We start from the raw sequence: 17,735 nt of genomic DNA on the forward strand, positions 1-17,735 counted from the left end.
TTGGCCTTTGTTTAATGTCGCCAAGGAAGGGAACTGCCCCGAGAGGTCACCGCTGTGTGGGGTTCACCACTTTGCCCACGAAGAGGGGACTCTCAGTTTCTTCATCAACGATTATGGCAAGGAATGGACGGTCAAATTTCAGCATGTCGGGAAGAGAATAAAATACGATCTCCGTAAAGGTGGCCCCTGAAGCCTCGGTTCCTTTCTCGTCCAGGGTCAGCACAGCCTTGTGCACAGCCTGCAGGAGAGATGTGCAGATGGCTTCTGACCTGTGCTCTCATGCTCTGCACACCACCCAGCCCAGACCCACGCTGCAGACAGCTCCAGGGACGGCCTCCCTAGCGCATCTCAGCAGGAAAGTCCTGCTGCCCACCCACCCTCACCACTGGCCACACAGGCCTCTGTCTGTCCAACCCTAGCTTCACCTGGCTGCTCCCTTCGTCTCTCCCACCCAGAGCTCAGAGTGGAGACGCCCTGCACTCCATGTCTCCTGCACGTGGCTCCCCCTCATTGAATGCTGGGAGCTCGTTGGACAGGTCTGAAGGTGACCTTCACAGGACCCTGTTCCCACCGTGTGCAGACGTGATGCACTCATATCCTTCGGTATTTTCTCTTTCGTGAACAAATGGGTTTGGGAGGAGGTGATGTTCCTAATTTAGATTTGGTAGTGAAACAGCCCTTCTAGATGGTGCCTGTGGAAAACTCTAGAACATTCTCTGAGATCAGTAATTCTAAACTTTTGAGTGGAGAAATGAGCCCCAAGGACTACTGGGTTCTGGATGAAGAAGAGAGTGAGGGTCTGAGAGACACCTCAGAGAAGTTCCCCACCACATGAGCCAAATGAGAGGCCGCCTTTCCCATGGTCTCCTGCACCCGCCCTCTCACGTGCCCTCAGAGCTCAGCCTGGACCTTAGTGGTGATGTGGCCCCTTCCTCAGCCCCGTGCCCCAGCTATGACTGCCAGCTACTCTTAACACCCCAAAGGCACCCGGGAAAACACCCTCATCAGGTGACCTCACCTTGGAGACCTTCAGTGGGGCATCCTCGGTGATCTTGGAAAGGTCAGCACCGTTGCTGAAGACCGTGGAGATGCCCAGTGTGCTCAGGACAGACTTCAGGTCGTAGGTTCCAGAGATGGACAGTTTGGGGAAGTATATATCTGCAGAGCTGCCATGAGGGAAAGATCATAAAAGAGGATTTCAGCATTTCTCCAAATGTACTAGGAATGCCATGTAAGACTGTCTTCTTTTCTGGCTTTTCCTGCCACAGTTCCCGGGCTGTGTCCACAGCAAGATGGCAGCTCCTTGGGTCCTCTACACCCAGTGCCAGTGAAGTTTAATATCAATGGACTCCCTGTGTCCTGAAGAGGCTGACTTGCCCCTGCCTCTGAGAAGCCCTGCAGGCAGATGCAGAGTGAGCTCCTGGAGTCAGGGTCATCCTGCCCTGTGTGTCTGCTCATCTGTCCTCTGCCAGGGACATGCCTGGACTTCATACTCTGGGTATCTGTGCACAAGCAGCAGAGTGCTGTCCACCTCTCATCAAGGAGAGAAAATGTCCCCTGATGCTGAAGGCTGGGCCTCTGTTAGTGTCTGGCCCTCAGGCCCTGCAACTGGTTCTGGCTTCAGCCTGGCCTTGTGGTCTGTGCTCATCCTGGGTTCAGGGTCTGATGAGGAGCCAGCTGGAGTGGAGTGGTGACCCCTCTGCTCACGGTCGGCCTTGCCTTGTGTCTGCTGTGTTTCTGTGTCTCACAGGGTTCACCACTCTTCCGTGCAGCAGGCCCTGCTCACTGCTGATGCACCAGTGTGTGCTGACCCGAGGGCCAGGCTCTAGGGTGATGGACACCTAGGAGTGGATAACCCACTGGTCTGGGGTCAGAGCCGTGGAGCCTCCTGCCTGGGTGTCCACTACTGTCTCATGCTGACCTTCCATGTTCTGGGCCTTTAAAGCCAGACTTTTTCATTGCCATCCTGGACTCTTTCCCTTAGTCCACCGTCCACTGTGCTGGAGTTCAACCCATCACAGGCCTTGGAACTGTGGTCTGTTCTGCTGTGCTGTCCCTGCAGTGGACACTGGGGATGGGGAAGGTCTGTCCCCTGGGGAGGACGCCCCCAAACAGTGTACAGGCTCCCCACTCTGAGCACTGTCTCTTCCCAAGCCCCTGCTGCTTCTCCCTGAACTGAGCACACTCTGTGTCTTTCAACACAAGGTCACACACTTAGCTAGGGCTAAGGGCTGCTCCCCCCCCTCCCCTCCCTCCTGTCTTGTCCCAGTGATCAGCCCTGACATGGCTCCGAGGTCTGTGCCCTCAGGCCAGTCTCTGCCTGAGGGCCCACCTTCTGTCAGTGTTGCGAAGGAACTTGCTAATGATGCTTCTGGTAAGCGTGGCCTCCAGGTGTGGCATCTTGCCCTGGTCTGGCAGGAAGAAGATGGCGGTGGCATTGCCCTCGTAGTCCATCAGCAGGACCCAGCTGGACAGCTTGCTGCAGTAATGGACTCGGAACATGCCCATCCGTTGCATCATGGGCACCTTCACCACGGTGGCCTCATCCACATGGAAGTCCTGCTCGCTGGTTTGCTCCGGGTTGAAAGGTTTCTCCCACTTTCCTGGATTGGAGGGAACACAGGTGGCTGGGCTTAGGTTTAAGGGATCCAGGAGACTCTGGTGTCTGTGGTGAGACTTGGAGCTCAGCTGGGTCAAGCACAGGAGACCTAGGCTCAGCCGTCCTGACCACCCTGGGGACTCAGTGATGAGAGGAGATAGGGAATTTCTGTGTCACATGGGAGGGTGTCCTCCTGGCTGATCAGGGGACACCTGCATTTGCATATATGATAATTAAGAGGAGCATTACAAAGAACAGTTTGGTTTACAGGTCATATTTTGGCACCTGCTCACTGGGGCTCCCTTCCTCTGTGAATCAGCCTCTCAGTTAACCCCTTGGGGCACCAACTGGTGTGTTTCCATGGGAACCAGCTGGGCTGGCTGTGCAGCCTTACCTTTAAAGAGAATGTAATTCACCAGGGCGAGCACAGTGTCTTTGTCCAGGTCTTTCACCAAATCCACAATTTTCCCCTGTGTTCCCTTCTCCACATATTTGTTGATCTGCTTCTTGGCTTCTTCGGGGTCAGTGAAGTCAATGCTGAAGGCCTCTGACTGGTACAGGTTCTTCACATCCATTGAAAATGGCTCCAGGAGCTTCAGGCTCTCATTGATGAACAAGCCACTGCCCATGGTCAGCTCGAGCTGGTTGCTGTGCCTGTTGAGGGAGTGGAGGAGGCTCTGGAAGCCTGCGTGGACTTCTGCCTCTGGCATCTCTGTGAGGTTGAAGGCCAGACCCTCCATGATCTCTGAGTGGGTAGTGCCCTTGGTGCCCAGGGAGAGCATGGCCAAAGCTGCGGCCATGTTCACGGGTGAGAAGAAGATATTGGTGGTGTTGGATTGCTGGGCCAGTTCCCGGTACAGGCTCAAGGCGAAGTCAGCCAAGTTTGGGGTGATCCTGTGAAAGGCTGGGTGTTCCTGGTCTTCCTGGGGTGCACCAGTCTCCTGAGCATCTTCAGCCAGGCAGCCAGGGAGCAAGCAGCACAGGCTGGCTAGCAGCAGGAGGCCCCACGAGGTAGAAGATGGCATTGTCCTGCATGACAGAGAAAGGGACACAGCCCTGAGGCAGGACCATATTCACCCCCTGGTCTCCTGAACACCTTGTGAGAGCAACTCAGTGCACCAGACATTGGATGGGGCCTGCCTGGGTCTTGCCCTTTACTGTGTTTTCAGCACTGAACAAAGATGAGGCAAGCTACAGACAAGGTGCAATAGGACAATTGCCCAGCCCTGTTTCCCTGTCACACTGGAGTCAGAAGATATGGACAGCAAAGTTTGGGGGTGGCCTGGTTGCCTGGATTGTGACAGGGTTGCTGTGGCAACGATGAGAGGCCAGATACCTGGGAGCAGTGGAGGCCTGCAGACAGAGGCCTCATGAGGGTCTTCCTCATGAGATTCGGATGAGCCTGGGCCCCTGGTGCCCCCTCTAGCCTTACTCTATGCATACAAAGAGCAAGCTCCCAATATTCCAGAAGTGGGGTGGGGGTTGCGTAGCAAGAGGCACCTTTAGGCCCCAGGCACCACTGGGACCCAGTCTTGGCTTCCCCAGGCTTGGGACCAGTGGTCCCCTGCCATGCGTATGTCTCACTAGGAGACATTCCGTGACCTGGGAGGCCTGGGAGCAGGGCAGGACCACAGGGTCTGCGTTACCATGACAACGTGGCCTGGTTGCAGCCAGCCCTATCCCCTCTGCCTCCCTGGGGCCCAGGCCTGCTGCCTGCTGGGTGGTGCAGGGACCTGGGGCCCATTGAGCTCTCCCGGAGGGCGGGCGTACTTACGGATCACTGTGCCAGGGATTGTTGTGGAGACAGAGTCCTGTCCTCATCTGTATTTAAGCAGGGGATGGAAAGGGACATGGGAGGCTGCTAGTGAATATTAACCCAGGTCACCCTACGTAGCAGAACAGCAAACAGACTAAGGGACTAAGTCCATTGGCTAAGTGCTGAGCCTCGTGCCCGACCACGCTGCTGTCATCCCCTGGGCAGTGCCTGGCCCTGGGCCCCACAGCCATGGGGAGTTGTGACGCCCTGACCATCATGCATAGCTTCCTGTGGCCAAGTTGGAGTGGGTGACAGGAGTTAGACGGTCTCTGGGACATGTTATGGCTTTGCCTTTGTGACCCGTGAGGTGTTTCCCCTGTGTTGGTGGCTGAAGCCCCACATTCACAATGAGCTGGTCAGGACGTACACAGAACTTGAGTACAGGGCCCCCATGAGTAGGGGGAGGGGCTTTATTTGGGTCTGTCCAGGCGCCATCCACCCTGCCATCCAGCGGTATCAGGCAGCCTCTGGCCCATCATGGCTGACAACCTTGCTAACTACCTGTGGTCTTGGTGGGTGATGGGCCTGGGAAGTCTTCCTGATGGGGCTCAGCACAGTGATGTATGTGTTTGGCCCAGCTAGAGGAGCAGCATTCTCCTCAGATCAAGGTTCTACTTCTCCAAAATGGCGCCCATTCCCCTTTCAGAGGACTCCTGCCCATTTCACTCCCTGAGGATGTGGGCTGGGTGTGCTTCGTATCTTCCTGAGCTCCAGTGATGAACTGGGACCGTGTGGCACCCTTGACCATGAAGACACACATTCAGGACATCTTCCTTCCCCTCTATGAGGCTCCGCTTCCCCATCTGTAAGGCAGCAAGCAATGGGTTTCTTTCTCACGCAGCTGTGAGGCGGATGGAGAAAGGGACTGGGGGAAGTTTCACACAGAGTCTCTGACGTTGGCATGGCAGGCACCCATGCCCCTTCTTCAGCCTGCTGCTTCAGCCTCTGTCTTCTGGGAGAGGAACTGTGTGGCACCATCTTGTTCCCTCCTACTTGGCTCTTGCCAAACCTACTTTTGCCAAATCCTGATTGTGGGCATCTGTGGGTAGTTTCCTGTGTGGGGACAGTTCCAGCATTTTCTGGAACAATGTGGCTACTCACAGCTGCATCATGTCACCACCCATGCTTCCCCAGCTAGCGCAAAGAAGGGGCGTCTGTGTGCTGTGCCAGCAGCAGGGTGAACAGAGGCAGGGAAGATGAAGCTCAGCTCCGCCCCTTCCACATGGAGGGAGGGAACCTTTGCTTGGCATGGTCCTTCCTTGCACCTTACTTTATCTCTGCTCTTTTCATATTCTGAGCCAGGAAGGACATCATGGATCCGGCAAAGGTCAAGAGTCAGCCTGTCCCATTTCACTCTACCCAGGATGAACTTTCTGGACAGTTTGTCACTTTGCCCTGTTGAGTGGGCTCTTTCCACCTGGGGAGGTTCCTGTTGACTTTTTCCCCTCCATCAATGGCACTGACACTGCCCACCCCCATCCTCTCCCGTCCCAGGACATGGGGTGCTGAGCTCCTATTGGGAAGACAGACAGCAGGGGGTGGCGAGGACCTCAGGGAAGCGCAGGCAGGGCTGGCTGGGCGAGCAGGACTCCCCTGGCCCGAGCGCTGAGGGCAGGCAGCAGGCCTCTGGGCCTTGTTGTCCACAGCTCAGCCCTGGGGAGGTGGGTCACACCACAGAGCTGTGCTTCCCGGACTTGCCCAGCTCAGAGGCTGGCAGGAGGTAGATCCATCGGCCCTGTACACTTTTTCATGTTTACCAAAGTGTGTCTGTTTGCTTGGCTTCTCTGAGTCCTCCACTGCTGTCATTTCCAACACACATCCTTAGATGCACTCCAACACCGGCGTCACCTCTTCGATCCTTACAGATTCATCTAGAACATGGACTGCCTGCCAGGTTCTAAAGGATGTAGTTGGATCCAGTCATCCAGTCCCAGGTACAGATTGTCCAAGAGGGAGTACCTCTGGCACACCGCAAAGTCCAATAAGCTTGGGAGAAAACAGAGAGTTTCCTGAGGGTGGCAGGGGAATGGGGGGCCAATGGGGTACAGAGCATGTGGGAGACTGGGATTGGAAGTGGGCTGGGCTCCACAAGATGAAGCAGCACTCAGGCCTTTGTGGAAAAGGAGCATTCTTTGGGGCAGGAGGAAGGGATACAGCCACAGTGATTGGAGGCCAACACACAGCACTGGGTTCAAGCTCATGGATGTCTCAAACTTTTCAAGGTGTGAGATTGTGTAGAAGGAAGCTTCTGGTGGATTCAATTCCAGACACGATCCCTTATTCTTTCTTAACTCTTCTACATCCAATTTGATTTGGATGTTACCTCTTAGAAGGAGTGAGACACTGAGGCCCAGCAAGTTAGCTCTATGCTGACCATGTCTGCCTCTGTCCTCACCTCCTCCCTTCCTCCATGTTTGTTGCATCTCTGCTATTTGCACACACCACCTGTTAACATGGTGGTGATGGCTGACATCCCAGAGCACGTGGCACCTACTCTATTTGACTCTCAGTGTGTAACACAGGTTTTCTTGTTTTTCCTCACATGGCACCTCTGAGTTTCATACTTTGGTGATTAGACATGTCAAGAAAGGATCTTAGGGGGCCAAGCAATGAGCTCTAGGCCGCCACAAAGCTGGTAAAGGATGGAGGAACATTCTAACAATGTTTGGAGGAAGCAGTAGGGGTAGCACATAATCCCAAAGCTTGTTTACATTCCTAGACTTCAGGTGATCTGACTGCAGGGCTTATACTTAGACCAAAACTAAATAAAAGAGGGGAAGGAAGGAAGGAAGGAAGGAAGGAAGGAAGGAAGGAAGGAAGGAAGGAAGGAAGGAAGGAAGGAAGGAAGGAAGGAAGAAAGGAAGGAAGGAAGGAAGGAAGGAAGGAAGGAAGGAAGGAAGGAAGGAAGGAAGGAAGGAAGGAAGGAGAAAGAAAGAAAGAAAGAAAACAAAACAAACTCAGTTGCTTTGTTTGTGAGCTGGAAGAGAAGACTGGAGCAAGGAGGGCAGGCAGTTCGGCAGCTTCCACCACACCTAGTACTGCCCTTCTCCTTTACCCTCTGAGGAAAGGGGAGCAGGTCCTGGTAGGGAAACAGAGGGAAAGCTGAGTAGTGATGACCAGAAGCCCCCATTGCATTGTGTTCTCCTGCTCCACCTCCCAATCTCTGGTGGTCCCTCAGGGCTCCCCTTGGCCAGGACCTGGCCTCTCACCTAGACCTCCTTGCCCCACCTATTCCCAGAAAAGCAACCTGAATTCTGATTGCTTCCTGGCACCCTCTTGGTCAGTTTGTGTAGACATCTCCACAAAGAGAACTTGGCACATCTGCTGTGTGTCTGAGTGCCAGAGGGGGCATAGAAGATCAGCCCGCAGGAAGACCTTGTTCCTCCCCACACTGCCGCCCACCCCAACCCATCATTACTTCTTATTGCTTCACTTCTTATTGTCTTCATTTAGGTGTATATGAAGCAGAAGTAGAAGTTCAAAGCCTAAGAGCAGTATGGCTCCCATGTACACCCTAACTGTGGTAACAGCTTCTGTGGCACTCAAACTAATGAACTATAAAGATCACAGTTAGAGCTATGCCTCAAATCATTGCTGAGCTCTGCAAGTCACAAGGCAGACATTGAGAAGTTGAAGCAATATGCTTTCCAGAAATCTTAATGGTTCTGAGTTCTTTCCAGCTATTCCCCAAATTATTAGAAGTGGTTGAAAAGCCATTGGAATTCTCATTCTTCTTATTTTTTAGTTCTTTTTTTATTGTGAAAATACCATACAGAGGGGTTACAGTTACATGGGCAAGATAATGAGTACATTTCTTATCAAGCATTGTTGCCTCCTCCTTTTACTCATTCTTCTTATAATTTTCATGACCCACAGGCAGTTTTTTATTTTACCTTTCTCTCTTTTTAAAAATTCCAGGATATTGGAAGCAATCATTTCCTCTATGAAGAACCGGTTCCTCCTGAGCCTCTTCTATGGAGAATATTGGAACATAAAATATGAGATGAAGTGGATAGAATGCCCTGCTGTGGGACTGGCAACCCTAGGAAACAGTGCAGAGCTCAGTGGTAGAGGCATCTTAGCATGCATGGAGTCCTGGGCTTGATTCACACAGAAGTCTCTGCCTGGTCTCTCAGGGACCCTGATGATTGCCAAACTGTCCCTAAGGTGGCTGTACCAGTTTGCACCCCACTGGAAATGGTGGCTTCACTCATCCTCACCTGTGTTTGCTGTTACCAGTGTTCTGCTGTCCATTCTCGTAAGTATCTGCTACTCTTTCTGTGTATGTGGTGCTGAGGAATCGAACCCAAGGCTTGGTGCATGCTAGGCAAGCACTCTACCACTAAGCCACCTTCCCAGCCCCTATCTGTTACTATTTGTTGTTATTAAACATTAACAGGAGCAGATTTTGTAGGGTGGATCGAGAAGCTGCCCTCCTTCACACGTCCCTGTCCTTAAAGCACACCCTTCATGACTGAACCAGCCTGAGGAACTCAGCTCCTGGACCCACCAGGACCACTAAGTTGGTGCTGAACCAGAGAACCAGTTCTTCTCTCTGCTTCCAGGTGGTGGGACACTGAGTGGATTACCTTCACCAAGATCCATATCTAATTTTTTTGTGTGTGCTGTCTTAGGGCTTGAACTCAAGGCCTGGGCACTGTCCCTGTGTGTTTTTGTACAAGGCTAGTGCTCTACCTCTTGAGCCATAATTCTACTTCCCGATTTTTGGTGATTAGTTGGAGATTAGAGTCTTATGGGCTTTCCTGTTTGGGCTGGCTTCAAACCATGGTCCTCAGATCCCAGCCACCTGAGTAGCTAGGGTTACAGGTGTGAGCCATCAGCATTCAGCTCATATGTAATTCTGTCATTCCCAGTTCCAAAGCCCTTTAGGCCTGCAGGGTCCCTGAACCCCAGTAGGTACCCCAACACCTGTTCCCTCAGACCTTGGGGAGAACAGTGAGGGTGGACCTGCCAGGACCTGGCACTCGGGAACGGCAATGTGTCATGTGATCTCAGCGCAGCCTTCTCCAGGCAAACCCACCATTGCCTCAGTTACCTTTTGCTGCATGACACCTTCCTTCCACATTAGTGGTTCCAAACAAGAGACAGCCAGCTGCGCAGTTCTGGGCCAGGCCTCGCTGGGCCCACCCTACCTCTGGGATCAGCTGGGGCCTCTCCCACAGTGTGGCAAGAGGTTGCATGCCCACCTGGACACTGGGACAACTGAGCCACGTGTCTAATTCCCCAAGAAGCTCCTTAGGGTTTGTTCATGTCATAGACACAAGGGTCTAGCTCACAACTTCCTTCTGAATACTCCTCCCTCTGCCATGATGCTGGCTGGCCTATTCTGCAGCATCATGTAACTGTCTTCCTTCTAATCCATCGAAAAAAGTATGCCTCCCTGGGCTCCAGATAGAGTAAGTAAAACCACAGAATAACCCTGATAGTTTAAATATTAAGTAAATGGCAACATGTTTGTATACTTTTATTGTAAAAATTTGTGTGTGTGTGTGTGTGTGTGTGTCGTGGGACTTGAACTCAAGGCCTGGATGGTCTCTGTGAGCTTCTTTGGCTCAAGGCTAGCACTCAACCACTTGATCCATAGCACCACTTCCAGCTTTTTCTGAGTAGATTATTGGAGATAAGAGTCTCATGGACCTTTCTGACTGGGCTGGCTTTGAACTGTGATCCTCATATCTCAGACTCCTGAGTGTTAGCTAGGGTTATGGGCACGTTGCATTTTATCTATTTTAAGCCTTTTTAAAAATCAGTCCAAAAGGAGAGGGATAGGTCGATGCCTCTGGGTACCCAGCACTGGACACCTGCCTCCCAAGAAGGCCAACGTATTTTCTCTCCAGGTAAAAGGTGTGTGGTAAAAGGTAGGTGAGGATTCCTGTTATCTGGATTTGAATGGCTGTGAGGAGCATGCCTCCTCTTCGATATGAGGCTGGGAAGGCAGATGGCAGAATCTGAGTTTCAATGTTGTTTCGTTAATAACTCTGTAACGGGCATGTGGAAGCCAAGGCACTTCCCACACCCGGCCACCCTGGTGTTATTTCATCATTTGTAGACAGTCACACTACTGGCCCACAGCTGTGCTAGCAACACAGATTTGGGAACTTTATAGGCTCAGAGGGTTAAAATGTCAGTGCAAGTCTCTGCCCCATGTCTGGGTGACGTGCAGTTGGCTAATTGCTTCCTGACATCATGTAAGGCTGCATTAGTAGGTCTGTCTGTCTAGATCCCTGGGGAGAGCTTTCTTTCTCACCTGGACCACAGCTCCTGCAGTGTGGGTGTGGGGTAACCATAATCTCTTTCTGTTTTCTCCCACATCTCCCTCTCCTTACCTCCCCTCATCTCCCACCTGCCACTGGCTTTTGTGTGGGATCACATCTTAGTGTTAAGACCCAATGTTTGCATTTGGACTTTAGAGAAATAGAATTCTTGGGTCCCTGGTTTATGTCAAGGAGCCCTACTCAAGTGCACAGGGTTTCGTGAAGGATCTTGGTTCAAAGTCACAGCCAACAATCACCAACCTTGCTCATCCATGTTCTTTTAGCACACAGTTCTTATGCGTACTGCCATTGGAGAACTGCTAGAGAGATTGGGGGTCTGAACTGGAGTATGTCATGTCTGCTTCCAGATTCCTGTTCTATTAGAATCTGAAGAACATCCTGGTTTTGAACACTCAGTGAATAAAATCATCTCCTCTCCATGCTCAAAGATCCAGCATACAGCTAGCAACCCTTTGCTCCCGGGGTCATTTTCACAGGGGAGATTTCAGGTGCGTGTGAGGTGTCAGATGCGTGCATATGGGACATGACTAAGTTGGCACCCGTGCCCCGACTCATTACAGATGCCTGTGTGGGGGTGCTGAACTTCTGTTTTCTGAAGGGGGCTCCATCTCCACAGAACACAGCCCCAAATGCACCCACCAGCCACATTCTGTCCTACGTTTATCACCCTTCTGGCCTCACACTTCCCTTGGTTTTGGAGTGGCTCAGCTCTGATGCTCTGATGCTCTTTTCTTGTTTGCCTTAGCTGCCCTAGGACTGCACTCGTCTGACCCAGCACAGTGATCTAGTTCTCAACGTCTTGGTGATGACACCATAGAAGAGTGCATTCGCTCATTTGTCCTCAGGTCCCCGGTGTCTTTACAGTGTCCCTTACTCAAAGGACACTCAGCAGATATCTGCAAGAGGGGGCTGGGACATGAGTGTTTCCTCGTCTCATCTAGTGCCAGGGGTGAGGTGGTGCTGGGGCGAATGGCTAGAAGCGGCTCTGGGGAGCGCCCTCCTCCTCAGCGCAGATCCTCCGTGCTCACAGACCCAATGCCAGCTTTATTAGAATTGGAACACTATGCTCTGGCCTGCAAGGGTCCCGCCACACAGGTGGGGGCTGGCTTTTCTGTTCAGTTGGGTAGAAAAGACACCCCTGGCCCTCATCACAGTCACCCTGCAGCCGGGTTGACCACTTTCCCCAGAAAGAGTAGACTCTGGGTGGTCACCTCCCAAAGGAGCAGCAAGAAAGGCCTGCTGAAGTGGGCATGTGGTGTCCAGGTCACATTCAGAGGCGAGGGCTGGGAGAGGAGGCCGGAGGCGGCCCCTGCCTCCGTTCCTTTCTCATTCATGTCAATCACCGCCTTGTGGGACACCTAGGAGAGGAGACAGAGAGGGCTGCTGTGAAGCCAGGGTTTCCATGGCAAAGGTTACATCTGCAGTACACTGGGGAGATGGAGTAGGACCACATCTGGGCCCGCAGTCCTGCCTGCCTAAGGAGCAACCCCAGCCCTTACCTCATTCTCCCTTCTGCCTCTCCGTTTCTCTTCCTCCTTCCCTACCCCAATGGGTTTGCCTCATGACAATGAGTGCCTTTTGGCAGGAGGACAGTTGAGCCCGATCAGGCTGGGGCTCCTGAGTCCTCTCAGGCTGCAAAACCAGCAGCACCTGCAGGAGCACTGCCCATGTCCCGGTGTGTCTTTGTATTGCAACGAGCTGCATTTAATCTCACTGTGCCTCAGTGTTGTTGTCTTCAAAATGACTGGTCATCCTAAAGCAGTGGTTCTTAATGAGCCTGGTGAAATCAGGCCATCTACTGGCCTCCAGGGAGGAGCTGTGGTTTGTTTTTAAAACTGCTCTTTCACACAACTTCCTGGGAATGAAGCGTTCTGAGGCTTTGAAAGAGGTTGAAAGATGGAGCCTTGACATTCCCTTTTATTTCTAAAAGGCTCTATGAAAAGACAACCGTATCAGTCGAGGTCACTGTGAAAATGGTCTTTAAAAAGCTGACCTATTTTTTCCTTGTCTTTCACCCTTCCTACACACACACACACACACACACACACACACACACACACACACACACATACACAGCAGGCATGTATTCACTTAAATCCACACAATTGTACACACACATATACTTATGCACATACACACACAGAGCAGGCATGTATACACTTACACACATATACACCTACAGATAGTCATGTATGTACACACACATACACACACACACACAGCAGGCATGTATGCACTTAAACCCACACAATTGCACACACACATATACTTATGTACACACACACAGAGCAGGCATGTATACACTTACACACATATACACATACAGATAGTCATGTATGCGCACACACACACACACACACACACACACACACACACACACACACACATTGGCCTTGGTTGGGCACTGCACCCTCAGTTGTTTGTTCCCAGATAGAAGACAGAATGAAGTCCTAGAAAACAGTCCAATGGCAATGAACAATTCTATCCTGAAATAAGAACAATAACCCAACCTTTGCTGCCTTCCTTCCTGTAAAAGACTGAATAATAATTCAATTATTCTCATCCATTGATTCTCTTCTAGTTAGAGGGTTATCAGTCCTTCCCCACTTCACATGGCCTCTGTGCCCCCATTGGTAGCTGTCTGGCAAGTGGGACTTGCTTTATCTGTTAGAATGACAGTGGTCATCATAGAAGCCATAGGGCAGAAGAGTTGTGAGCCTCAGTACATTTTCTCTTGCTTTCCCCTTCTCATCTGAGAATGCTATGTCCCAAACAGCAGGTTTTTCTTTAACCTCCATCCAGGCAGGAAGAAATCACCGGAAGCTCATCTGTAGCTGATGGTAGTGATCTATTCCTGACATGCAATATTGATGGTTATAATCTCATGTGCTGAGATTCAGGGATGCTTGTTACTTTAGGAAAGCTGACTGATACTCTCGCCGCTCACATCCCACACCTCTCCAGAGCTGTAATGAAAACAGCGCTTAACAGCTGCCCCAGGAGAAAGTCTGAGGAATAAAAATAAAACTACCCCATACCTGGGAAAATTACATCTTCATGAATGATCTAGAATGAGCGTCTACCCTATGCAAAGTCCTTGACTGTAGTGTGGAGGTGTCACAGGATGAATGGGGACTGTGGTTTTCAGATGTATCCTGCGGGAGGAGGGAAGTATTGGTGGACTCACCTGGGAGATGGTTTTGTTGAGCTGCCCCATGATTCCTGACAGGCCAGTTTCCACATTGAATATGTTGGTAAGGCCAATCTGAGGAAGGATCTCTTCCAGGTTATACGTTCCAGAAATTGAAAACCTCGGCAAGTGCAAATCCAACAGACTGCAGAGAAAATCAGACACAGGAGAGGTTCCATCTGGTTACGTGTGCTGCAGGGGCCCTGTCTGCTGGCAGCCCACACCGTGGGGGAGGCAGCCGGGGTTGTCAGCACAGGGCACCCACAGTCTTCCCACAGCAGCATATCACATGACCACACATGATACTCCCTCGATTCAGACTTCACAACATGTCCCAGGGCTGGATATGAGAAGTCTCCCAGGATAGATATTGGTCCTTTTCACCTTCGCTGCCTTGGTAGTGGGCTTTCTAGGTGCCAGACACGAGCTAGGTTTTGACAAGGCTTACCTGGATGAATAGACATGATGTCATGTAAAGTAAACACTGTTTTCCCTTTTCCACCTCCACATCTGATTCATTTGTGAGTTCTGCTGGCTCAACTTCTGAACTATATCTTGAGTCTGTCTACTGAAGGGGATTCTTGGGGAAGAAAATGGAAGTTGGAAGGGGGGATGCCTAAGAGGGGAATGGAAAGGCAAATGTAATCAAAGTACATAATATGTGTGCTAGATGTGTGTTAGTTAAACATCGTGTCCTTATCTCCACACTCTCAAAGAAGTGAACAATTAGGGCAGGCCAGTGAGCCAACCTACCGGTTGAGCTCATGAAACAGGAGCAGATCAAGACCTGTTCCAGTACTTGAGCACACATGGCCAACATCTTGCCACTCAGCACCCACCTGGGCGGTGAGAGTCGGCTCCACCTCCTCAGGGTCTCGGGCTGCATGGCGGCCTCCACCTGCTGCATTTTCCCGGGGTCAGGGAGGACCAGCAGCAGCAGGGCGGTGCCGCTGTACTCTATCTGGAGGACGGTGCAGGCCACCTCCTGATCATAGAGGAACCTGTGCATCTCCTTCTGCTGCATCATGGGCACACGGAGCGAGGTCTTCTCATCCACGAAAAAGCTGTCCTGCTTCCGGGTCTGGTAGCGGTCGAAGGGATGCTTCCACTTGGCTGGGGACACAAAAGCCACAGGGCCGTGAGCACCCAGGCAGAGCGCAGCTTCGGACAGCCTTGCTGGGGAAGGGTCTTGGATATGAGGGAAAGCTGTACCATGGAGAGAGTCAGGAGGGCCTGGCAGGAGCTCTAAGGTCCTACAGGCTAGTTCTGGTTTGGAAGAATGATCGTGTATAAGGGGCCACAGAAGGGATTTCCATCTACTAAGCCATCCACGTGTGAGGCGCTATGTCTTTAACTCATCACAGAAATCAATAGGCGACATTTCTTTTTATCTCCATACCAGAGATGAGGAAATGGACTCTTTGTGAATGTGCTCAAGCCTCCCAATTTTGGATACATTGGCAACCTCACTGAATGGATTCTCTTAGCCCAGACACCTCTGGACAGTCTGTTTCTAAAGAGAAGCCAGATGCTTTGGATTCCCTCAAGGCTACAGTTTGTGCTCACACTGAATCACTTTGAGCAAATTGAATTGTGTCTCCTCATCTCCCTGTCACTCCTCTCCAAACCAGATGGCAAAGTGATCTTTCTCTCTTTTCTTTCCCTCCCTCCCTCCCTCCCTCCCTCCCTCCCTCCCTCCCTCCCTTCCTTCCTTCCTTCCTTCCTTCCTTCCTTCCTTCCTTTCTTCCTTCCTTCCTTCCTTCCTCCCTCCCTTCCTCCCTCCCTTCCTTCCTTGTTATCTTCCTCCCTCCCTCCCTCTCTGTCTCTGTCTGTCTGTCTGACTGACTCTCTCTCTCAATAGGATTTCATTATACTGTATAGTTTAGTTTAAACTCTTGGATTCATCCTTTTAAGTAGCCGAGATTATAGGCATGCACAACTTTGCCCTGCCATGGCAATCATTCCCACAATATAGTTTAGTTTAAACTCTTGGATTCATCCTTTTAAGTAGCCGAGATTATAGGCATGCACAACTTTGCCCTGCCATGGCAATCATTCCCACAAAGTTGCGTTGATGTCATTCTGTGGTTTCAGTCTCTATGGACGGACGTTCTTTAGGTCTGTTGATAAAGGCTGGTATCCTCAACATGGCCCCTGTGCAAGTCCATATTTCAACTCTTGACATGCTCTCTAGGCAACGCTTTTCTGTGTTCTATGTCCCAGAAAACTAACTTAGCTTCAGTTCTTTCACCATGCAAGGATGTCTCTCTCCCACGGACTTTACTCAGCCTCAGCCCTCCTCTCTCTCCTCTCCCATGGCCTCTTCACCTGAGCTTGCCCAACTCCTCCATCATGTCTCCTCAGTCTTCATGTCTCCGCTTAATGCCTCCTTTATCAGGAAGCCTTCCCTTGGCTCCCAATGCCAGATGTGTGTCTTTTTTGAGAGCACCCATCGCTACACAGAAGGACATCCTCCTCCCTCTGAGCTGTGTTGCTGCCTTACTCATCCCCAGTCCCCATGGGGTGTGAGCCAACCAAGTCCCATGAGGTTGGCCAAGGCATGTTCGTATGAGAGCAATTACTTGCAGAATCTTCTGCCCTCACTCACCTTTGAAGAAGAAGAAGTTCAGGAGAACCATGAGCGTGTCTTGGCCGAGCTCCGGGAGGCAGTGGGCGACCCTCCCGTACGTCTGCTTCCTCACGTAGGCGTTGATCTGCCTCCCTGTGGCGGCAGAATCTGTGAAGTTGGCGGAGAAGGCGAGTGCTCCATACAGCTCCTTGGCGCTGTCCAGAAAGCACCTCTGGGGCTTGAGCTGCTTGTCCAGGAACAAGGAGTTTCCCACTTTAAGTTCCAGTTTGGGGCTGGGCAGGGCCAGGGTATGCAGGAGGCTCTGGAAGCCTCGGTGGATGTCTGCGGCTGGGGTCTCTGTGAGGTTGAAGCCCAGGCCCTCCAGGATCTGAGTTGAGATGTCCGCTTGAGCCCCAAGAGAAAGCAGGGCCAAGGTGCTGGAGAGGCTCACGGGGGAGAAGAGGATGTTTCCTGGGTTGCCCGCTGCCAGCTGCTCGTACAAATGCAAAGCAAAACTGGTAATGGTCGGCGTGACTTTGTGGTAGATGGGTTGTGGCTCTGAGGCCTGGTGGTGGGGGGCTGAGGGGCGCCCCAGATTCTTATCTGCATGGGCAGGAAAAGGCTGACAATGGACAGAGGCCAGAGTCCCAGCTCCCAGCAGCCACAGCCACGTTGGACTCATTCTCTGAAAACAAGATGGCAAACACTCATCAAAGAAAGAAAGGGAGGGGGGACAGAGGGAAGGAAGGAGGGAGGGAAGATAGAACAAGAGAGAGGATGATATAATAAGTACCAGTTATGTCCTAACCAAGACATGAGTGTGCTCTGTTTTTCTCTTTCATTAGTGGGAGGATGGGCAATGATTGGCAGTAAAAACTGTGTGGAAGAGGACAGCTTGCAAGTCCAGTGGGCTGGTAGATCCTGCGAGGAGAGCAAAAGAGATCACCTCTGTCTCTGTCATGCCTCTGCTATCTGCTCTTTTCTGAGACAGGGTCAGTGTCACTCTGTAGCCTAGGCTTGCCTGGAATCTACAGCATTCCAAGTGCTGGGATCACAGGTGCACACTGCCACACCTGGTGCTATCCTCTATGGCAGGTATTCTCTGTGGTGACGAGAGCCTCTGTCATCACTTACGCAGTGGGTTGGGAACCATGTCTGTACGGGTTGAGTGTGTGCTCCAAGTTAACGAACTGAACGCCCAACCTCCGGGACCTGAAAATGTGATTTTTCTTGGAATAAGGTCATTGCACATACAGTTAGTTAAG

General features: G+C 51.6%; 2 protein-coding genes across 2 annotated transcripts; both read right to left on the reverse strand.

The window, feature by feature from the left end:
* On the reverse strand, positions 1-4,401 carry Serpina1 (serpin family A member 1). The gene is made up of 5 exons (XM_042692599.1): positions 4,374-4,401; positions 2,994-3,628; positions 2,333-2,603; positions 1,019-1,166; positions 1-238 (listed from the first exon to the last, which is right to left on the reverse strand). Exons 2-5 carry the CDS (start codon positions 3,622-3,624, stop codon positions 47-49), a joined length of 1,242 nt encoding a protein of 413 aa, XP_042548533.1. The 5' UTR covers positions 3,625-3,628; positions 4,374-4,401; the 3' UTR covers positions 1-46.
* Positions 4,402-11,865: 7,464 nt separating this feature from the next.
* Positions 11,866-17,152, reverse strand: Serpina11 (serpin family A member 11). Its single transcript, XM_042692851.1, has 4 exons — positions 16,510-17,152; positions 14,741-15,014; positions 13,899-14,046; positions 11,866-12,069 (listed from the first exon to the last, which is right to left on the reverse strand). The coding sequence occupies exons 1-4, from the start codon at positions 17,150-17,152 to the stop codon at positions 11,866-11,868; spliced, it is 1,269 nt and encodes a 422-aa protein (XP_042548785.1).
* Positions 17,153-17,735: the final 583 nt, after the last annotated feature.

The sequence above is a fragment of the Dipodomys spectabilis genome, unplaced genomic scaffold (assembly GCF_019054845.1).
Source record: "Dipodomys spectabilis isolate Male_0828 unplaced genomic scaffold, ASM1905484v1 ptg000157l, whole genome shotgun sequence".
NCBI classification, from domain to species: Eukaryota; Metazoa; Chordata; class Mammalia; order Rodentia; family Heteromyidae; genus Dipodomys; species Dipodomys spectabilis.

Coding starts and splice junctions, on each gene's coding strand:
- Serpina1 (XM_042692599.1), bottom strand. CDS start 3,624: ATGCCATCTTCTACCTCGTGGGGCCTCCTGCTGCTAGCCAGCCTGTGC. Junction 2,604..2,993: donor GAATTACATTCTCTTTAAAG/GTAAGGCTGCAC, acceptor CCTCCAATCCAG/GAAAGTGGGAGAAACCTTTC. Junction 239..1,018: donor CCCCACTGAAGGTCTCCAAG/GTGAGGTCACCT, acceptor TCTCTCCTGCAG/GCTGTGCACAAGGCTGTGCT.
- Serpina11 (XM_042692851.1), bottom strand. CDS start 17,152: ATGAGTCCAACGTGGCTGTGGCTGCTGGGAGCTGGGACTCTGGCCTCT. Junction 15,015..16,509: donor GAACTTCTTCTTCTTCAAAG/GTGAGTGAGGGC, acceptor TTGTGTCCCCAG/CCAAGTGGAAGCATCCCTTC. Junction 14,047..14,740: donor AGCCGACTCTCACCGCCCAG/GTGGGTGCTGAG, acceptor TTTTCTCTGCAG/TCTGTTGGATTTGCACTTGC.